The following is a 23,529-nucleotide window of genomic DNA, read 5'->3' as shown; positions in this document are numbered from 1 at the left end:
GAATATTATTAAATAAAACAATAAATACTTACTAAAATTTAGTTTTTGCGTAGAATTATTTGTGGTTAAATGAGTTTTATAATTGAGTGCAAAAATTTCGCAATTCGCTTAAAAATTTCTCGAGATATGGTGAAATACGCAAAAATTGATTTGAAAAAAAAAAAAAAAAAAAAAAAAAAAAAAACCTTTGTCGCATACTATATGGAAATAATGCACTTTATTTTTGATGTATTATCACTTTTTAAGGATAACCAAAGACATAAAAAAACTTAATTTTTGAAGAAGATAGAGAATGGGAAACGCTAACGCAAGGCACTAAAGGTATTTGAATTATGAAGCTTTAAACTTTTTTTTAAAAATAAAAATAAGCATTACTAGAGAAATAAAAAAAATTTTAAATTTTGTTTAATAAATTCTTATTCAGAAAATTAAATTCTATAATATTTAGGTCTAATAAAATACAATCGATTTTACTTTTTAATTTCCTTCGGTGGCCTTGATTCGCAACTTCCAAGGATTTCTTCAAAATGTGAAGGGAGATTAATCGGTATTTTATGATATCTCTGAATATTTACATGTTTGGCCGACTATATAAGAGTAAAAAAAGCATGTCACGGGCGCTTCAGGCTATTTTATTCTCGAGCCGCGCTCGTAACAGTATTTCATAAACACAATTTAAATTTTTTGCTTTCATATTTAAGGTGTGCGCTGCATTAATAAATATAAACTTTAAAAGATGAAACCAAAGGGGAAAAAATGTAGAATAAACAAATCAGTTATAACTAAAAAAAAGTCGAAATTGAACGCTAAGACATTTTTCACTCCATTTTTATTTTAATTCAAAACATTTGGCTGTATTGGTGACAGTTTAGAGAGAGATTGAATTATAAATATTCATAGTTTATTATATCCTTAAATATCAATGATTGTATGAGCTCCTCTCTTAAAAGCTATAACTTTTAAAGATTTTAATATAAGTAAATTGTTTTTTATGGTGATATTTATTACATTGAAAGATAAGGGTTTAATTTCTTCCCTAACATATGCTGGGTTATTACTTCCGCAATTATTATTATTATTTATGCTTTGTTTTGATTCAACTTCTGAATTTAAAACATCTATTAACCATTGTTTTATATCCAGATAAAATTAATAAGTATATCGGTAAAAATGACTAGTTAAAAAATAACTATAAAGTTTTAAAATAAAATTATGTTTTATAAGTAGACATTAATGTAGTTACTACAATTTAAATGAATAATTTTTTTGTTATTTTAAAATAAAAATATTTTACTTACCTTAAGAGAAATGCAATTTTTTTAAAAATGGAAAAAGTTCAAAATTTTAAAGACACTTTTTTTTTACTTGTATTAAAATTCAAATTTTAAATTAAACAAACGATCTTGTTTTGAAAAACGAAACTTATGGATCAGTACATTCCAGAAAATGGGTACAATACCGAAGTCTTAATTAGTAATCAAATATCCATTTCATTAAAAAAAAAAAAATTACCGATATTCACTTTACCTGCTTTTTCAAATAGCTGCCTTTACCAGCACCCAGGAGTTAGTAGGGGAGAGTTGGACAAAACGGGATACCATTATTGTTTTTATTTAGTACGGAATATCTGTTAAGGAAAACCATACATTACTTTTTTTTGTAGCTACAGCATTTATTGAAGCACACAAAAAACATATTTTAAACTAACTAGAAAAAAAAATTAATTTCCAAACTCTTACATATCCCGTTTTAGCATACCTGGGTTGGATAAAACGGGATAGGGTTTACAATGTATAATTTTTTGCATAAAACTAAGTGAAAAGCATAATTAACTGACAGAGAAAAAATTTCTATAAATTATATTCATGGTATTTTACTGTTCTAACACTTTTATATAGATTGTTGTTTTATAAGTAAGTACACAAAAAATATGATGCTACATTTGTTTCTAAAGACTATAAGTTTTCAAACATGAAGGCTTATTTTCACATTTTTTCGTTGTCGAGATGTGCCTTGTGCTCTTAATAGAGATTTCTTAGCAGCCTTTCCTTCAATTCTCTTGGTTCTTTTTTTTGTAGTTTAATAATCCTTTCCTTTTCTTCCATTTCTAATTCACTTTTATTTCTAATTCACTCCATTGATGTCGTAACATCCCTGAAAGACTCTTTAATAACCAAGCATTTAAATTCTTCAGTTACAAAGAGAAGAATTCATTTAAGAATTGAATGCAGATTGAATTTAGCAATCCAGAAAATTAAGAAGTTTATATATAAAAGAGCTCAAGTCTTCATCAGAGAAATACATTACAATTAGTTCTAAAGAAGATGTGAAATTCTAGAGTCAAAAATAAAATGCTTAACAATGAACGTTAATAAACAAATTTTGCATTACTAAAGAGACTAAATTTTTCAAAAATATATATAGCTAATATAAATAATCTGTTCAAAAAGCCTAGGCCTACATTAATATATAACTATTTTAAAATGTAATAATCCAACAAATAAATAGGTGGATAAAACGGGACATAAAAAACTCTATCCCGTTTTGTCCAACTCATAAGTGTCCCCTTTTGTCCGACTCCGACCCTTTTTGAAACAAACATGGCTGCTGCCTAAATGTGCAAAGAAAATTAGATAGACTGCACATAAAAGTATTGGTAAATAAATGGTTAATCAAATTTAATATTCACTGGAATTTTATTCCCATATATAGAGGCAGTACAATGTAAAAAACAACGTACGTAAATGTAGAAAATAGAATAAAAAAGTTCTGAGACCTACAACTTTCTATCGAATAGTGATCTCGAGACGGGACGCACCGAGAATAATATAATCACGGTCGAATAACACGCTTCTGTCGTTGTCCACTAAATAGCTGTAATAGTCTGGTCCCTAGGCGACGTATCCCGTTTTGTTCGACTATCCCGTTTTATCCAACTTTCCCCTACATGAAACAAAAATACCCAACAAGCTTCTTGAAACAGACGATTATAAAGTTTAAGATATTTAAGATCTCCTTCTCTTTTTAAAAGATACAGTTTATCTTTGATGAATCCCAACTAAGCTAAACTAAGTATAACAAAACCAAAACCAAACCAAACTATATAAAGAAGAAGAATAAATAAATAACATAAATAATAATAAGCGGGAGAAGATTTAAATAGAAAAAATGGAATAGTCATGCAATAATCTTAGTTTTTGTGCAGCTACTAAACCCTCTTCTTTATATCTTTATATAATATAAGAAGAGAGTGGAATGATAACACACAGCCAATCACAGAAGACTTCTGTTTAGTAAGGCACAAAACAGCCAACCAAAATTGAGAACGCATGTGTGTGAAAAGGTAATAATTTTTAATAATGCTGCCTGCAGAAATGTTGCAACTAAACTTACCAGCTAAAGCTTGTTGCGATTTTTATTTGTATCGAATGCGTGAAATATATAGATCAGAGTTTACTTTAAAATACTCTTATATTTGTTACATATCTTTTACTTACTTTTAATTGTTTTTTACTAACTTTTAAAAAATTGTTCAGTCAGAAATATTAACTAACAGTTCATATTTGTTTGAGATATTTCTTAAATAATGCATAAAAGTGCAAATTATTCGTACACAAAATGATGTAAAAAAAAATCAATGAAAAATGTACATAGTTAGGTTTTGAGAATATTCAGAGATCTATTGTAAATAGTTTTTAATTTTATTGTTTTCACCTTATTTTTTTAAAACAATTCTGACAAAAATGTTTATTGATCATTAGTAACACAATTATTTCACTTTATATTTGTGTTTTGATTAGTAATCAGTATGACAAAAAATTGGTATAAATGTACTTGAGGGTGCCTCTTGGCGAAATTGGCGACTTATGTTTGGCGCCATTCCTGTTTGCGTGGAACACCGTGCTAACAGGAATATCTGCAAAACATAATGTAATTTCAATAAAACATTGGAAAATTTCAACAAAACATCGGCCAAAACTTTATAAAACTGCAGTGAACCCAATATAAGCAAAATTAATAAACCCTATAAATAAAATTTTGAATTGAAACAAAAATTAATGGAGTAAGCACAGAAAGAAAAGGAAAAAAACAACTCACTTCACAACTCCCAGATTTAGGTGCACAGAATTCTCTAATGGCAGTTAGATACTGTCTAAATTTATCACGAATAGAATAGACATTTATCATGTGTACCTTCATCACCACATAAATTCGGCGAAATACGAATCGAAAAAGGCGTCTGTGGTACCGGACTGGAAGTGACAATTTTTTCTAAAGTCCCTTTTTATGACTGCCCACATACCTTCGATCTTATTGACCAGAAGCAAGACTAACCTTACCAGCCGGTATCCAACGTAGAACTAACGGACCTCTGAAATTACATATACCATTGAACATTTAAAACTAACGTTAAAATCTATGCCAATCAGAATCCTAATTGGGTTTCAACATCGCAAAGCTTGGCGATTAACCGCGATCACAACTTGGCGAGAATTAAGGGGCACCCTCAAATATAGTCTACACAAAAAATTAAATTGCTTAATTTAATTCGTCGAATTTCAGTTACACATGTTTTTTTTATTTAAGTTGCTTTTTGTTTGATAGAAACTAAAATATTTTGTCAGTCAACAGTATTGAAGTTTATTGGGGGAGTGAATGACACACTTTTCGTTCGCCGCTCATCAAAGAATGACCAAATAAAATTTGCTTTGCTTTCATTAAAATCCAATGTCTGTTTTCCAGCTCGGTCCGACTGCATCATTTTACAAGCCGAGCAGGGTGTTAAGACCTGATGAAACGGGCGCAAGATAATAATAAATCCTTCTTCAAAACATTAAAAAAAATTAACTGAAAGAACACACTTGTTGGAAGATTTGAGCCTACTAACGAACGGATCGAAATTGGACTTCACAGTGAAATGTCAAAACTTCAAACTAGAAGAGAATGCTGAGCATTTTATTTCCAATGCTGCGAAATTAATTGGATTTGGATGAACCTTCACCCTGGCTGGCGACATTTTACCCTTCTACTCAGAAATGGAAAGCATAATCTGCCACAATTTCTCTATCACTTTCGGCGTTAGTTTGTGACTCATCTTAGCGAAGAAAATTGGTTCAGTCCCCTTTTGTAACTGTCGTGTTTACTTTTGGAATGGAGCGACTATGGAGAAAACACTAAGAAAGTAAAAAGGTGTTTCGTTTGCTCCACCTTTTCGAGAAATCCATGCTTCTAAAAACCTGTTCGATATTTTTGGTTTCATGGTGTCAAAGTGATAGCGATTCTACATTTCCAAAAGTTCATGTTGGTGAATGATGGCGACACTTACTTTTTGATTAAAGCGAGCTGTGGTGATAGTGAGTGAACTTCAGTGGATCATGCTTATTGGTGAAATCTTGTGAACAAAATTTGATGAGTGTTACGGAAGGCTTCTCTGGGGGGATTATTATTTTACTCATTCTATGTCAATTAAATATTATACTTATTTGACAAATCATGCTCTGATTTTTTTAATGGTATTCTCTGAACCAGTTGAAATTTTTAAACGTGAATGCTTTTGAATCATTCACGCTCTTATCTTGAAATTTGAACATATAATTATATGGCTATTGATAATTGTATTTTGATAATATTTCCATTTATTGATATTATTATTCAGTGGTTTACCATACTATTTGTTTAAATTAAATAAAAATATTAAAATTCACACACTCGCTCACACACACGTTCACAACGATTCTTACTCGCACACACAAATGAAGGAAAACGACAAACAATGAACTGTAGTTTTTTTTATCACACTTATCTAAAAAGTAAATCAGAAAAAAAATGAGAAATAAGGCTTAGTAAATTATTTATTTAAACAGGTTACTTATTTTAACAGGAGCTATTTCTGTTACAAATAACAATTCAAATGCGTCAATCATTTTTAGGCTTTTTTTACACATTTATTAATAATAAATAATTTTGGGCCATTGAGGGACTCATAAACTGTCTTTGAAAGTGTTTTCCGAATTTTTACTTGCGCTTTAATTCTATCCTGCTCATTTACTATCTTTCAGATGTATTATTCGAACCTTTACTAGTTTTTATATTGCATACGTTTGATCAACTGTTCTTTAAAAGTCTTTTTTCAAATTTATACTAGCTTTTCTTTTGTATACCGCCCATCAACAGTTCTTTGAAAGTCTCTGAAAGTCTTTTTCGAATCTTTACCAGCGAATCAGTCAGTGTAACGATTGTTCTATTGTATCAATATCATCCAGGTCCTCAATTGTCTCGCACTTATAAGCATTTTTTATCTCCTTATTTTTTGCAATAAGCACTTTAAATGAAACCTTACGTACAGAATCCGATTCGAAAATCCATTGTATAGATCCCTATTAAAAAGAAAAATGTAAGCTTTAAAAGCAATGCAAATCAGACTTTCAATTCAACTCAGCAACAGGAGACAATATAACTCAACTCAACCAAGCAACAAGAGGCAAACAACTCAACTCAACTTGAAAGCAGGAGAGAAACAGCTTAACTCAACTCAGCAGCAAGAGACAAACAACTCAACTCTACTAGGCAGCAGGAGAGAAACAACTCAACTCCACTCAGCAGCAGAAGAGAAACAACTCAACTCATTAAAGGGAGGAAAACAACTCAACTGAGCAACAGGAGAAAAACAACTAAACTCAGGAGAGAAACAACTCAACTCAGTACCAGGAGGCAAACAACTCAACTCAACTTAAAAGCAGGAGAGAAAAGACTCAACACAACTCAGCAGCAAGAGACAAACAACTCCACTCTACTAGGCAGTAGGAGACAAAGAACTCAACTCCACTCAGCAGCAGGAGAGAAACAACTCAACTCATTAACAGGAGGAAAACAACTCCACCGAACTTGGAAGCAGGAGAAAAACAACTCAACTGAGCAGCAGGAGGCAAACAACTAAACTCAGGAGAGAAACAACACAACTCAACTCAGCAACAGGAGGCAAACAACTCAACTTGGCAGCAGGAGATAAACGACTCAACACAGCTTAGAAGCACGAGGCAAACAACTCAACTCAACTTGGCAGCAGAATGAAAACAACTCAACTCTGCAGCAGGAGAGAAACAACTCAACTCAGCAACAGGAGGCAAACAACTCAACTCAACAGCATGAGACAAACAACTCAACTCAACTTTGCAGCAGGAGGCAAACAACTCAAGTCAACTTGGCAGCAAGAGAGAAACAACTCAACTCAACTCAGCAACTTGAGGCAAACAGCTCAACTCAACTTTTAAGCAGGAGTGAAGCAACTCAACTCACCAACAGGAAGCAAACAACTCAACTCAGCAACAGGATAGAAACAACTCAACTCAGCAACAGGAGGCAAACATCTCAACTCAGCAGCAGGAGAGAAACAACTCAACTCAACTTGAAAGCTGGCGAGAAACAACTCAACTCAACAGCAAGAGACAACTCAGCAGACACGAGACAAACAACTCAACTAGAAGCAGGAGGCAAACATCTCAACTCTGGAGCGAAACAACTCAACTCAGGAACAGGAGGCAAACAACTCAACTCAAAATGGCAGCAGGAGATAAACGGCTCAACCCCTGCTTAGGAGCAAGAGGCAAACATTTTAACTCAGCACGAGGAGGAAAACAACTCAACTCTGCAACAGGAAACAAACAACTCAACTCAGCAGCAGAAGACAAACAATTCAGCTCTACTCGGCGGCAGGAGACAAACAACTCAACTCAACTTTGCAGCAGGAGGCAAACAACTCAAGTCAACTAGGCAGCAAGAGAGAAACAACTCAACTCAACTCAGCAACTTGAGGCAAACAGCTCAACTCAACTTTTAAGCAGGAGTGAAGCAACTCAACTCACCAACAGGAAGCAAACAACTCAACTTAGCAACAGGATAGAAACAACTCAACTCAGCAACAGGATAGAAACAACTCAACTGAGCAACAGGAGACAGACAACTCAACTTTGCTGCAGGAGAGAAACAACTCAACTCAGCAACCCTAGGCAAACAACTCAACTAAACAACAACAGGATAGAAACAGCTTAACTCAACTGAGCAACAGGAGTCAAACAACTCAACTCAACTTGGCAGCAGGAGATAAACAACTCAACACAGCTTAGAAGCAGGAGGCAAGCAACTTATTTCAGCACCAGGAGGAAAACAACTCAACTCAACAACAGGAAAGAAACAACTCAACTCAACTAAGCAACAGGACGCAAACAACTCTACTGAACTTGTCAGCAGAAGATAAACATTTCAACTCTGCAACAGGAAACAAGCAACTCAACTCAACTTGGCAGCAGGATGAAAACAACTCAACTCAGCAGCAGGAGAGAAACAATTCAACTCAGTAGCAAGAGACAAACAACTGAACTCCACTCATTAGCAGGAGGCAAAGAACTAAACTCAGCAGAAGGAGAGAAACAACTCAACAACAGTTATAGTAACAACAGTTATAAAAACAACTCAACTGAGAAACAGGAGGCAATTTTTAACAATTCAACTGAACTTGGCAGGAGATAAACGACTCAACACAGCTTAGAAGCAGGAGGCAAACAACTTAACTCAGCAGCAGAAGGCAAACAACTCAACTCAACAACAGGAAGAAAATAACTCAAGTCAAGTTGGCAGCAAGAGAGAAACAACTCAACTCAACTTAGCAACTTGAGACAAACAGCTCAATTTAACTTTTATGCAGGAGTGAAGCAACTCAACTCAACTCACTAACAGGAAGCAAACAACTCAACTCAGCTCGGCAACTAGAGGCAAACAACTCAACTAAACTTGGCAGCAGGAGAGAAACAACTCAATTCAGCAACAGGAGGCAAAAAACTAAACTCAACTGGGCGGCAGGATGCAAACAACTCAACCGAGCAACAGGAGGGAAGCAAATCAACAGCAGGAGAGAAACAACTAAACTCCGGATCAGGAGGCAAACAACTCAACTTAACTTATCAACAGGAGATAAATAATTTAAAACAACTTAAAAGCAGGAGGCAAACAACTCAACTAAACAGGATGAAAACAACTCCTCTCAGCTCCAGGAGGAAAACAACTCAACCCAACAACAGGATCGAAACAACTAAACTCAACTCAGCTACAAGAGGCAAACAACTCAACTGAACTTGGCAGCAGAAGATAAACTACTCAACTCAACTGAGCAACAGGAAGCAAACAACTCAACTCAGCAGGAGACAAACAACTCAACTCAGCAGCAGGAAGCTAACAACTCAACTAAACTCAGCTTGGCAGCAGGAGAGAAACAACTCAACACAACTTTGAAGCAGGAGGAACAAAACTCAACTTGGCAGCAGGATAAAAACAACTCAACTCACCAACAAGAGGCAAACAACTCAACTCAGCAACAGGATAGAAACAACTCAACTCAGCAACAGGAGGCAAACAACTCAACTCAGCAGCAGGATGAAGACAACTCAACTGAGCAACAGGAGACAAACAACTCAACTTTGCTGCCGGAGAGAAACAACTCAACTCAGCAAATGGAGGCAAACAACTCAACTAAACAACAACAGGATAGAAACAGCTCAACTAAACAACAATAGGATAGAAACAGCTTAACTCAACTGAGCAACAGGAGTCAAACAACTCAACTCAACTTGGCAGCAGGTGATAAACGACTCAACACACCTTAGAAGCAGGAGGCAAACAACTTATTTCAGCACCAGGAGGAAAGCAACTCAACTCAACAACAGGATAGAAACAACTCAACTCAACTCAGCAACAGGACGCAAACAACTCAACTGAACTTGGCAGCAGAAGATAAACAGCTCAACTCTGCAACAGGAAACAAACAACTCAACTCTACTTCGCAGCAGGACACAAACAACTCAACTGAGCAGCAGGAGGCAAACAACTCAATTTAACTCACCAACAGGAGGCAAACAACTCAACTTGGCAGCAGGAGAGAAACAACTTTCGACAGCAGGCAAACAACCCAACTCAGCAGCAGGAGAGAAACAACTCAACTTTGCAGCAGGAGAGAAACAACTCAACTCAGCTTAGAAGCAGGAGGCAAACAACTCAACTCAACTTGGCAGCAGGATTAAAATAACTCAACCGAGCAACAGGAGGCAAACAACTCAACTTAGCAACTTGAGGCAAACAGCTCAATTTAACTTTTATGCAGGAGTGAAGCAACTCAACTCAACTCAGCAACAGGAAGCAAACAACTCAACTCAGCAACAGGATAGAAACAACTCAACTCAGCAGCAGGAGACAAACAACTCAACTCAGCTCCGCAACTAGAGGCAAACAACTCAACTAATCTTGGCAGCAGGAGAGAAACAACTCAACTCATCAACAGGAGACAAACAACTCAACTTGGAAGCAGGACGCAAACAACTCAACTCAGCAGCAGGATAGAAACAACTCAACACAACTTAGAAGCAGGAGGAAAAAGACTCAACTTGGAAGCAGGGAAAAAAAGCTGAAATTCAAGAGATAAAAGTGACAAAAGCGGAAATCCGTTAAAAAGCGGAAAAATCTCATCCCTGAATATCTCAATAACCGACTGCACAGCTCTTTTTCAACATATCATTATCCTGTAAGCAAGCTAAACCTTCCATATCACAATAAATATTAACATAATAATTATAAATGAACCTTTATAAACAACTATGAACAAAATTAATTTAATAATAATTTTATGTATCAAATTAATTTATAAATATACAACAATACTTAATACTATTGAATATATATATATATATATTTTTTTCCTTTATTGAATATATTATCAATACTAACTTGAATTGCATGGCATGTTTAAATTTTCCAGAATAACAAAACTTCAATATGTTGAATCTAGTCAGCAATATTAATCCCATATTTATCTATATTAGACAACAAAAAATATGCATGAAAAGGAAGGATTAGTTTAAAGAATAAAAATAAAACTTTAAACATAAATGAAAAAACTTTATAACAAGATGTTAAAAAGCATTTTGTACAAGGGATATTTACGTATCGGGATTTGTCCCGCCAACTACAATTGCCAAATGGATTTTAAACTTGCTAATTTTTAAGAAAAAAAACATGTAAAAGTGTGCCCGGGGTTGGCTGCGAGTTATACCTTTTGAGTTGATTCCTTTCTGTAATTTTTTTTTTAGGTTCTCACTGGCCCTCTGCCTGGAAGTTACCAAAACTTGGCAATTATTCTGCCACAGATCACAATACAGAAATCTCCCCTTTGTATACCATACTTGGTTTTTTTTCATAAACTTCAATAAAGACACTAGATATAATCAATAAAGAGTTAAGAACAAGATAATGATTCAAAGTAAAATGTAATTAATAAGGCTAATTTTATTACAAACTATCCAGGACATTCAAGTAGTTACAGTTGAACACTGATTAACAAACCTCTATTTACCAAATGTTTATTTTTCCCTGATTAAAATTTGCTGCATTTTTAGTTGTTGAATAAAAAGCTTACAATTTTTAGTTATGGATATATTTGAGTAATTGTATATTATAGCTGTTTCATAAGAAAAGAGCAGAAATTTGTAAATTTTATCCTCAAGCATATAACTATTAACTTTATCTCCCGCTTAGCTTCTTCTTCAAAAGTTCATTATCACCCCTCAAAAAATGCGATAATAGAAGTGGAAAAATAAATAATTTCAAAAAATAAATTGGAAAAAAAAACACAATAAAAATAGTTGAACAAATAATTTTTCTTAAATGTTTTAGTATGAAACTTTATATTCTATAAAAATGATAAATAAAAATTATATTTTGAAATTGAGTGCATGTTTCAATATTTTTTAAAAATAAAACAATATTTTATATGACAGCATGCTATATTACAAATAGTTTTAAATGAAAACTTGAAATTAAAAGAAAATATAGAAATTAAAAAACTGCAAAAGAAAATTAAACCCAAAATTACTTATTTTGATTTCAAATTAAAACGTGTATTATTCCAGCTTACCAGAATTTACTAGTTATTATTTAAAAATTGTTAATTTTTAAGAGCATTAAGGACATTCTAAAAATTTTTTGAATTCGAAAGGAAAACAAATCACAAGTTTCAGTTACGGTTAGATGTAATAAGCAGACACTTCTAATTATGAAAGCTTTTTTATTTAGCGGTTACAAACAAATATGAAAACATTAATTTTTCTCTATCAAATGTCCACAGAAAAAAGAAAGAATATATTTTTTTCAGATATTAATTATTTGAGGACTATAATTGGCCATTTGACATTAAATAAAACAATAAATATTTTTGATAGTGTTTTGGAATTTTTTAAAAGCTATAATTTCAGGCACAGGATAGCATTGCATCTCCATAGGATTTGAAATACAAGTAGATTTGAACTTCTCCCATTGCAAAAGGATTGAGTTTTAGTATGTAAAATCCAATCATTACATCTAAAGTAATTCAGGATGTTTCGTTAATTTTTTTGCATTAGTTTTGAACACAAATAAGCTCACTGTATTTGATAAATAAATACCAGAAAACTATTGCAAAAAATACTTTTTAAAACAATATTTTCATTTTCTTTATTATTGAAATTGATAAAAAGCCAACATGCTCAGAGCAATTGAACATATTTATTCTCAAGACAAAAATACTTTTTATAAAATTATTATTTGAAATTGTCTTAAGTAACATTTTACATCATGTCAATCAATATGTTTATTATGTCAAAATTTTTGAAAGTTAATTAAATAGTAATTAAAGAATAACAATTTAAAAATGTATTACTTTAAATTAAAATGTTTATTTATATAACCTAAATTTTTTTAAAAAAAAAGGTGGACTTGCCCTTCCTCATCACCACTCTCTTTTATGTCAGACACCTGTAACATTTTATTTTGGTACACAATTAGATGTCAATATTTTAAACCAAACATTCATACTGCCATTTTGAAAGTATTTTTGTTAAGTTTCCACCAGAAAATTTTAAATTATTTTCATTTCACAGATTTAATTAAGGCAAATAACACTGCGGAAAACAATATGCAGTGGTTTCAAGATAGCAGCGCTTGAAAAAAATTAATATCTTAACATTCAAGAAGTAAAGAAATATCAGAAAATATTTATTTTTAAATTGTAATTAGAAGTTTTTACAATTCTTTTTCATGAATTAATAGCACTTTTAAATATAATAAACATGTCTTAATTTCAAATTTTTAAGACCAACAACGTGGTTGCAGCAATGTGGTCAGCACTGTGCACAGGTCAGATGTATTTTATAATGATTTGCAATACATTTAAGAACATGGTCTAAAACTTCGTTTACAAAAGGGAGTTCTAGTTTAAATGTCAATAAAACCAAAACAAGAATACATTGTTTTTAATATTTACTGCTATAGTTAAAAACCAATTATCTGGAAATTCCAAGATTGTGTCTATGCTGGGCTTCTAAATAAAGTAGTGCTAATTGACTGTTTATAAAACCTCAAGGCAATCAGGCTGAGTGATCCATTTAAAGCTCACTTTCAAGGTAACTTTAAAACTATATAGACCTAAATTTACATGAAAATTAGCTCAATCCATATTTTGCTATTACCAAAAGTTATTTAAAAATTTCTTTTCTTCATAAAGATTTGTTTTGAATGCTTTAGTACTAAAAATAAAAGCACACTAACTTATTTTTCAGTAAATGTGTCGCGGAATGGAAAAAATTGTTTAAATAATGATAAGAAAAATCTATTTTATAATTTAAAAAATAAAAATAGGTTCCCAAATAAAAATAAAAAAATGCATGCAATTCACAAGAATGAGGTTATACAAGATGATTACTTCCTTAGTTTACTACACTCCCTCCTTTTTTTTAGAATTTCTGCACATTAAGAATAACAACAGTTTGGTCATTTGTATAATATTACTATATTAGGTATTATATTATTTTACAATATTACTGCATCCTGTGGCCCCTCCTGTTCATCATTGGTATCAGTGCAACCGCCCAGGTGGCAGCCTGACCCTTCAGTGCAGCAGGCGGGATCAGACGGTTATATCAAGATTTCGAAGCGGTCACCTAAGAACTATGTTGTTCAGTAATGGTTCAAGAGTTTTCCCTGTTTGCACTAAGTGTAACGACCAACAAGCTACTCCTGAACATATACTTCAATGCCTAAATATCTCTAAAGTGGACCTCTTTTCAGATCCACTTTTTGTTACAGACTTGCTGAGAGTCTCTGGAGTCATGGACTTGGTTTAGCTCCGCTAACCGTGTGGGCCAGCAACAACAACACAAAATTACTGCACTGAGTCAATCTATTTTGGGGAATTTAATTCTTCCCTTCCCTTCTATGTTTTCTAAAATAATATCGTCATGAAATATTTAGTGAATGTATACATTATTTCTTTTAACTTCATTTTTTTTTAATCTTAAAAGGAAATATTTGTTACCTTCTTTCATTTCCTTACAAACATACAACATTCGGGAATTAAGGTGTCAATAGTTTTATTATTAAGAGTAACTTCCTTCATCATTTGCACCATAGAGCAATTTAATAAGAAATAACAATTATGATACATCTAAGCAATATTATGTTTTTTTTTTCTTCTTTTTTTTTTTACTTTACCAATGAAAAATGAGCTTAAAAAATAAACATTTTCAAAAAAGCTTAAGTCTCTTATTTCATAAGATTGTGCTGTTTAAAGAAAAAGATTAAAACTCATACTAAAAATACTGTTTAAAATGATATTTTAATATTAAAAAAAATGAATTTTTCAAAAAAAGTAACGTAATCTGTTCATCAAACGCAAAAAGTAATGTAATAAGTAATATAATAAGTTAACCAAATGCTGATCACATAAAAAACTTACACAAATCAAAGTTTCCAAGTCTTAATTAAGTTTGTATCATTTTCACTGTTTGAGTTGTTAGTGCGTACAAGACCAGATTTCCTGCAACAGTATGTAAGGATATATAGGTTACGCTTTTAAAACTAATAATCTAACAATAGAACATTTTTTGAAGTCATGGTTAAAAATTTTTCTAGAATGCTTTTAAAAATTACATTGAAAAAAATTAGTAACAATTTTTTACATTTTCTTTATTGGTTACAAAAAGGCTATAATATCAATACAAATTTTATCTCTACTTCAATGAAGTTAAATCTTTTTTCCTATATAATTTTTTTTGCTTTTTTTTTTTGAAAAAATTAGTTACAAACAATTGTAAAAAAATTATTTGTGGTTAAAATTAGTACTCTCACATTATTTATTTTAATTTTTACCTGAAAAACTGATCTGTATGGATGATGATAAGTCTAAAAGCTACTTAAAAATCACAGTACAGAAAATTAATACGATTTTCAATAAACAAAAAACAAATCCATTTGTTTAAAAGAGAAATATTAAGAATACATACTTTACAACCAAAAGTTGAATCAATCCAGTGATGAAGTCGTTCAGATACACGAGAGCTTTCTGAGGATCGTAAAAAAATTCTGGTATATATTGATATGGTGTCCATTCCTGTGAAAGAATAAAAAGTATGAATGAGAAACTTTATTGCAGTGGACCGTGTCTGTAAACAGGCAATGACTATGATCATATAATTTTTCTATAATCCTATAATAGAGAAGATTAATTCCTTAATGATACAATTCTTAATGAATCTGTACCGAGAGGCCAGTAAATCAACATTTAAAATTTCCTAAACTGTAATAAGCACACTTACTATTTTACTCATAAAATAATCTAAATATATAACTCAACACATTAACAACACATTTATTACATCAAAACTAGCAATTTATGTGCTTTTATCTCATTTTTCAGGCATAATTTTTTAAAATAATTTTTGTATCTTTTACCTGAATCTAACAAAAAAGTGTGTTCACAATAAAAAACAATAGAAAAGAAAATGTTCTTTAAAAGGTTCTTTTTAGACAGAAATAAAAATTCACTTTTTTCTACTGTCCTTTCTTTATGAACTACATTCAAAGGGATTTCGGTTATCCACCTGTTATTATTTAGTCGAATCTTCCAACCCGATTTAAGTAATTAAATAAAAAACAGAATTCACAGTATTGTTGCTTCATAATTATTACAAAATGTGAAAAACACAGGAGTGTGCCATTTAATAAATTACTGAAAAAAGAGAGGTAGATTCTATGAAACACAGTAATTAAATGTTGAAAATCTGATTATCAAAAAATTATTTTATAAAACATATTTTAAAGAAAATTTTTAAAAACTAAAAAACTATGTTTAATTTCTGTAGCATCATCAAAAAAGTGAGTATTATTGGCAAATTATATCAATAAATTTGTCATACTTCACAAAAATCATAAACTTCGTTTATTCAACTTAGCAAATAAAACTTGGTTTTAAAAAACGAAAATTTGTCTCCTACAACAAAAATAAAGTTAGCTGAATAAATTTTTGTCGCAAAAATTTTTGACCGAGAACAAGTTAATCAATTACATAGCTGCAAGTAATATACAAGGTGAGACAAAACTGATGGTTTCAACTATAAAGGGTAAAAGAATTTACCAAAACAAAAAAACTTTCACCATACAATGTGGGCTCAAAAATCAAATGGCAATCTGAAAGAGGGTTTTTCTTGAGAAAAAGGGAAAATATAGTAAGCAAGTTTTTTTTCCAGATTGTCAAGAAATTTTGGATTTGTAATAGTTAGGGATATTTACAGAAAAAAAAACTTATCTCGTCCAGGACATTGAAAAAAAATGAATAAAATCGAAATAAATTGAAAAAAAAACTCAATGAAATGGATGTTACTAAAAATGGCCAAATAAATTGTTCAGCAATAATTTCATAAACGTATTTGAATTTAAACAAAATACAATTTAATATAACAACAGAAAGTTCAATTTTTTTACATTTCTTTTTTTAAATAACTAAATTTGAATTATTAAAGCCGTATACAGAATTACAAAACCTACTTAACATAGAATCTAAGAGTTGGTTTGAGTATTCATACTTCACAATATTAAACATTACTATATTTGCGAATGAGATATAAAAATGTGACTTGCAGTAGAAAATACAATATGCATGGTATACCACAAAATGTTTAAATTAGTTCCGCGACTATTTTTAACATTTTGTGGGTGGAAATAAAACTAACCAAGCATATAGCTTCATCAAAAGCATACTGCTTAATGTTCTTTAAAGGAATTCCTAAGATACGAGGGATTTCTTCAACGAGATCCATTCTTCATAGTCTTATAAAATTAGAATCTTATTTATCGAAGCTTATTAAAAGAAACAAATATTTAAATTTTATTGTCGAATTCGCATTTCGTGTATTTTGATTACGCCGTATCCGACCTTCTATTTCTGTTACACGAGTTCTATAATTTTAAACTAAATGGTCAGGCTGGTGAAGTTGAGCAACTAGCTCATCCGTTGCTTAAACTAAAAGAACATTCTTACAGTACGAAAAAAGTTCGCGAATGGGAACTCTCAGAAATGTGAAGCAAAATCTGAGCAACTTTTCAAAAAAATTTCTTTTTTTTTTCTTCCGCTTATTTTGCATTATATTATTTTTTCAATGTGTTATTCTATATTTTAGAGGGCCCTAAATATAGGAAATAATTTTTTTAAACTGTTAAAATGGCGAATAATGGGTAAAAACTGGAAAAATCCAGGATAATTGGCTTATTTCCATTGTTTTAAATTATTTTTTCAATATATTCGACAGTTTCTCATGCGTAAGGTGTTCTATGAGTAAAATTGTGCATCTTTCTTTGTTAAGGAACGCATAATGGAATAATAATAGAAATATAATAAATAAAATAAAATGTCGGGGGTGGGGTTCGAATTTCGAAGCCGTCTAACTCCCTTTAATATTAAGTTATAATTTTCATACTCGGACCCTAAGTAGGGGTCTATGGTCCAAAGATATCTGCTGCAGGAAATATTTATAGGTGAATTAGGGGGTTCAGGGGGGCCCTCAAAGTTCTATTGCATAGCTGAGCGTGTGAGGGCTTTTGAAAGCGAAATCGTGACTGCTTCTACTGTTCGAGTGGTCAGGTGGTCAAGAAACCGGACTAGTAACTGACGACCTGAGCGAGGGGGCGCAGGTTCGAATCCCAGCTTTATCAAATTTTCAAAAAAATTTCTTTTTTTCTCCTTTTGCCTATTTTGAATTATATTATTTTTTCAATGTGTTTTTCTATATTTTAGAGGATCCTACATATAGGAAATAATTTTTTTAAATTGGAAAAATGGCGAATAATGGGTAAAAACTGGAAAAATCCAGGAAAATTGGCTTATTTCCATTGTTTTAAATTATTTATACAATATATTCGACAGTTTCTCATGCGTAAGGTGTTCTATGAGTAGAAGTGTGCATCTTTCTTTGTTAAAGAACGCATAATGGAATAATAATAGAAATATAATAAATAAAATAAAATGTCGGGGTGGGGTTCGAATTTCGAAGCCGTCTAACTCCCTTTAATATTAAGTTATAATTTTCAAACTCGGACCATAAGTAGGGGTCTATGGTCCAAAGATATCTGCTGCAGGAAATATTTATAGCTGAATTAGGGGGTTTAGGGGGGCCCTCAAAGTTCTATTGCATAGCTGACCGTCAGAGGGCTTTTGAAGCGAAATCGTGACAGGCTTCTAGAGTTCGAGTTTTCTGATGGTCAAGACACCGGACAAGTAACTGACGACTTGAGCGAGGGGGTGCAGGTTCGAATCCCAGCTTTATCAAATTTTCAAAAAAAATTTCTTTTTTTCTTCTTTTGCCTATTTTGAATTATATTATTTTTTCAATGTGTTTTTCTATATTTTAGAGGATCCTACATATAGGAAATAATTTTTTTAAATTGAAAAAATGGCGAATACTGGGTAAAAACTGGAAAAATCCAGGATAATTGGCTTATTTCCATTGTTTTAAATTATTTTTACAATATATTCGACTGTTTCTCATGCGTAAGGTGTTCTATGAGTAAAATTGTGCATCTTTCTTTGTTAAAGAACGCATAATGGAATAATAATAGAAATATAATAAATAAAATATAATGTTGGGGTGGGGTTCGAATTTCGAAGACGTCTAACTCCCTTTAATATTAAGTTATAATTTTTAAACTCAGACCCTAAGTAGGGGTCTCTGTTCTAAAGATGTCTGCTGCAGGAAGTATTTATAGGTGAATTAGGGGGTTCAGGGGGGCCCTCAAAGTTTTATTGCATACCTGACCGAGTGAGGGCTTTTGAAAGCGAAATCGTGACTGCTTCTACTGTTTGAGTGGTCTGGTGGTCAAGACACCGGACTAGTAACTGACGACCTGAGCGAGGGCGAGCAGGTTCGAATCCCAGCTTTATCAAATTTTCAAAAAAATTTCTTTTTTTTTCTTTTGCCTATTTTGAATTATATTATTTTTTCAATGTGTTTTTCTATATTTTAGAGGATCCTACATATAGGAAATAATTTTTTTAAATTGGAAAAATGGCGAATAATGGGTAAAAACTGGAAAAATCCAGGAAAATTGGCTTATTTCCATTGTTTTAAATTATTTTTTCAATATATTCGACAGTTTCTCATGCGTAAGGTGTTCTATGAGTAGAAGTGTGCTTCTTTCTTTGTTAAAGAACGCATAATGGAATAATAATAGAAAGATAATAAATAAAATAAAATGTCGGGGTGGGGTTCGAATTTCGAAGCCGTCTAACTCCCTTTAATATTAAGTTATAATTTTCAAACTCGGACCATAAGTAGGGGTCTATGGTCCAAAGATATCTGCTGCAGGAAATTTTTATAGGTGAATTAGGGGGTTCAGGGGGGCCCTTAATGTTCTATTGCATACCTGACCGAGTGAGGGCTTTTGAAAGCGAAATCGTGACTGCTTCTACTGTTTGAGTGGTCTGGTGGTCAAGACACCGGACTAGTAAAAATGTGCATCTTTCATTGTTAAAGAACGCATAAAGGAATAATAATAGAAATATAATAAATAAAATATAATGTCGGGGTGGGGTTCGAATTTCGAAGACGTCTAACTCCCTTTAAAATTAAGTTATAATTTTTAAACTCGGACCCTAAGTAGGGGTCTATGGTCCAAAGATATCTGCTGCAGGAAATATTTATAGGTGAATTAGGGGGTTCAGGGGGCCCTTAATGTTCTATTGCATAGCTAACAGTAAGAGGAATTTTGAAGAGAAATTGTGGAAGGCTTCTCGTGTTCTAGAGGTATGGTGGTCAAGACACCGGACTAGTAACTGACGACTTGAGCGATTGGGCGCAGGATCGAATCGCAGCTTTATCAACTTTTCAGAAAAAATTTCTTTTTTTTTTCTTTTGCCTATTTTGTATTATATTATTTTTTCAATGTGTTTTTCTATATTTTAGAGGATCCTACATATAGGAAATAATTTTTTTTATTGGAAAAATGGCGAATAAATGGTAAAAACTGGAAAAATCCAGGATAATTGGCTTATTTCCATTGTTTTAAATTATTTTTACGATATATTCGACAGTTTCTCATGCATAAGGTGTTCTATGAGTAAAATTGTGCATCTTTCTTTGTTAAAGAACGCATAATGGAATAATAATAGAAATATAATAAATAAAATATAATGTCGGGGTGGGGTTCGAATTTCGAAGACGTCTAACTCCCTTTAATATTAAGTTATAATTTTTAAACTCAGACCCTAAGTAGGGGACTCTGGTCTAAAGATATCTGCTGCAGGAAGTATTTATAGGTGAATAAGGGGGTTCAGGGGGGTCCTCAAAGTTCTATTGCATACCTGACCGAGTGAGGGCTTTTGAAAGCGAAATCGTTACTGCTTCTACTGTTCGAGTGGTCTGGTGGTCAAGACACCGGAATAGTAACTGACGACTTGAGCGAGGGGGCGTTGGTTCGAATCCCAGCTTTATCAACTTTTCAAAAAAAAATTCTTTTTTTTTCTTCTTTTGCCTATTTTGAATTATATTATTTTTTCAATGTAATTTTCTATATTTTAGAGGATCCTACATATAGGAAATAATTTTTTTTAATTGGAAAAATGGCGAATAAATGGTAAAAACTGGATAAATCCAGGATAATTGGCTTATTTCATTGTTTTAAATTATTTTTACAATAAATTCGACAGTTTCTCATGCGTAAGGTGTTCTATGAGTAGAAGTGTGCATCTTTCCTTGTTAAAGAACGCATAATGGAATAATAATAGAAATGTAATAAATAAAATAAAATGTCGGGGTAGGGTTTGAATTTCGAAGCCGTCTAACTCCCTTTAATATTAAGTTATAATTTTCAAACTCGGACCCTAAGTAGGGGTCTATGGTCCAAAGATATCTGCTGCAGGAAATATTTATAGCTGAATTAGGGGGTTCAGGGGGGCCCTCAAAGTTCTATTGCATAGCTGACCGTCAGAGGGCTTTTGAAGCGAAATCGTAACAGGCTTCTAGTGTTCGAGTGGTCTGATGGTCAAGACACCAGACAAGTAACTGACATCTTGAGCGAGGGGGTGCAGGTTCGAATCCCAGCTTTATCAAATTTTCAAAAAAAATTTCCTTTTTTCTTCTTTTGCCTATTTTGAATTATATTATTTTTTCAATGTGTTTTTCTATATTTTAGAGGATCCTTCATATAGGAAATAATTTTTTTAAATTGGAAAAATGGCGAAAAATGGGTAAAAACTGGAAAAATCCAGGATAATTGGCTTATTTCCGTTGTTTTAAATTATTTTTACAATATATTCGACAGTTTCTCATGCGTAAGGTGTTCTATGAGTAAAATTGTGCATCTTTCTTTGTTAAAGAACGCATAATGGAATAATAATAGAAATATAATAAATAAAATATAATGTCGGGGTGGGGTTCGAATTTCGAAGACGTCTAACTCCCTTTAATATTAAGTTATAATTTTTAAACTCAGACCCTAAGTAGAGGACTCTGGTCTAAAGATATCTGCTGCAGGAAGTATTTATAGGTGAATAAGGGGGTTCAGGGGGGTCCTCAAAGTTCTATTGCATACCTGACCGAGTGAGGGCTTTTGAAAGCGAAATCGTGACTGCTTCTACTGTTCGAGTGGTCTGGTGGTCAAGACACCGGACTAGTAACTGACGACTTGAGCGAGGGGGCGCTGGTTCGAATCCCAGCTTTATCAACTTTTCAAAAAAAATTTCTTTTTTTTCTTCTTTTGCCTATTTTGAATTATATTATTTTTTCAATGTGTTTTTCTATATTTTAGAGGATCCTACATATAGGAAATAATTTTTTTATTGGAAAAATGGCGAATAAATGGTAAAAACTGGAAAAATCCAGGATAATTGGCTTATTTCATTGTTTTAAATTATTTTTACAATATATTCGACAGATTCTCATGCGTAAGGTGTTCTATGAGTAGAAGTGTGCATCTTTCTATGTTGAAGAACGCATAATGGAATAATAATAGAAATATAATAAATCAAATAAAATGTCGGGGTGGGGTTCGAATTTCGAAGCCGTCTAACTCCCTTTAATATTAATTTTAAAACTCGGACCATAAGTAGGGGTCTATGGTCAAAAGATATCTGCTGCAGGAAATATTTATAACTGAATTAGGGGGTTCAGGGGGACCCTCAAAGTTCTATTGCATAGCTGACCGTCAGAGGGCTTTTGAAGCGAAATCGTGACAGGCTTCTAGTGTTCGAGTTTTCTGATGGTCAAGACACCGGACAAGTAACTGACGACTTGAGCGAGGGGGTGCAGGTTCGAATCCCAGCTTTATCAAATTTTCAAAAAAAAATTTATTTTTTTCTTCTTTTGCCTAATTTGAATTATATTATTTTTTCAATGTGTTTTTCTATATTTTAGAGGATCCTACATATAGGAAATAATTTTTTTAAATTGGAAAAATGGCGAATAATGGGTAAAAACTGGAAAAATCCAGGATAATCGGCTTATTTCCATTGTTTTAAATTATTTTTACAATATATTCGACAGTTTCTCATGCGTAAGGTGTTCTATGAGTAGAAGTGTGCATTTTTCTATGTTAAAGAACACATAATGGAATAATAATAGGAATATAATAAATTAAATAAAATGTCGGGGTGGGGTTCGAATTTCGAAGCCGTCTAACTCCCTTTAATATTAAGTTAAAATTTTCAAACTCGGACCCGAAGTAGGGGTCTATAGTCCAAAGATATCTGCTGCAGTAAATATTTATAGGTGAATTAGGGGGATCAGGGGGCCCCTCAAAGTTCTATTGCATAGCTGACCGTCAGAGGGCTTTTGAAGCGAAATCGTGAATGGCTTCTAGTGTTCGAGTGGTCTGGTGGTCAAGACACCGGACTAGTAACTGACGACATGAACGATTGGGCGCAGGTTCGAATCCCAGCTTTATCAACTTTTCAAAAAAAATTTCTTTTTTCTTCTTTTGCCTATTTTGAATTATACTATTTTTTCAATGTGTTTTTCTATATTTTAGAGGATCCTACATATAGGAAATAATTTTTTTAAATTGGAAAAATGGCGAATAATGGGTAAAAACTGGAAAAATCCAGGAAAATTGGCTTATTTCCATTGTTTTAAATTATTTTTTCAATATATTCGACAGTTTCTCATGCGTAAGGTGTTCTATGAGTAGAAG

The 23,529-nt window shown here is 32.3% G+C and overlaps 1 protein-coding gene across 11 annotated transcripts in view; it reads right to left on the bottom strand.

Moving 5' to 3' along the window:
- LOC147802166 (uncharacterized) overlaps positions 1 to 17,356 on the bottom strand; it is a 30,952-nt gene extending 13,596 nt beyond the window's left edge. The window contains exons 1-4 of one of the 11 annotated variants that reach the window (XR_015429989.1): positions 17,082 to 17,340; positions 15,357 to 15,463; positions 10,771 to 10,856; positions 3,774 to 3,916 (exon numbers count right to left, since the gene is read on the bottom strand). Coding sequence is in view for 8 of the 11 variants with exons in the window: in XM_087154063.1 (XP_087010189.1) it covers positions 6,296 to 6,377; positions 10,771 to 10,856; positions 15,357 to 15,463; positions 16,897 to 16,951 (330 nt within the window). In the remaining 3 variants the exon portion in view is untranslated. Of the gene's footprint in view, positions 1 to 1,526; positions 1,628 to 3,773; positions 3,917 to 5,860; positions 6,378 to 10,770; positions 10,857 to 10,932; positions 11,258 to 15,356; positions 15,464 to 16,896 lie in introns of those variants that run through there. The other 10 variants (XM_087154066.1, XR_015429991.1, XM_087154063.1 and 7 more) reach the window with 10 other exon arrangements.
- Between the last annotated feature and the right edge of the window lie 6,173 nt (positions 17,357 to 23,529).

This window comes from Parasteatoda tepidariorum, chromosome 10 (genome assembly GCF_982258835.1).
Source record: "Parasteatoda tepidariorum strain Cologne lab strain chromosome 10, Ptep-v5.0, whole genome shotgun sequence".
Lineage (NCBI taxonomy): Eukaryota > Metazoa > Arthropoda > Arachnida > Araneae > Theridiidae > Parasteatoda > Parasteatoda tepidariorum.
Note: the sequence above shows the minus strand (reverse complement) of the source record. Positions and strands in the feature narration are given on the sequence as shown.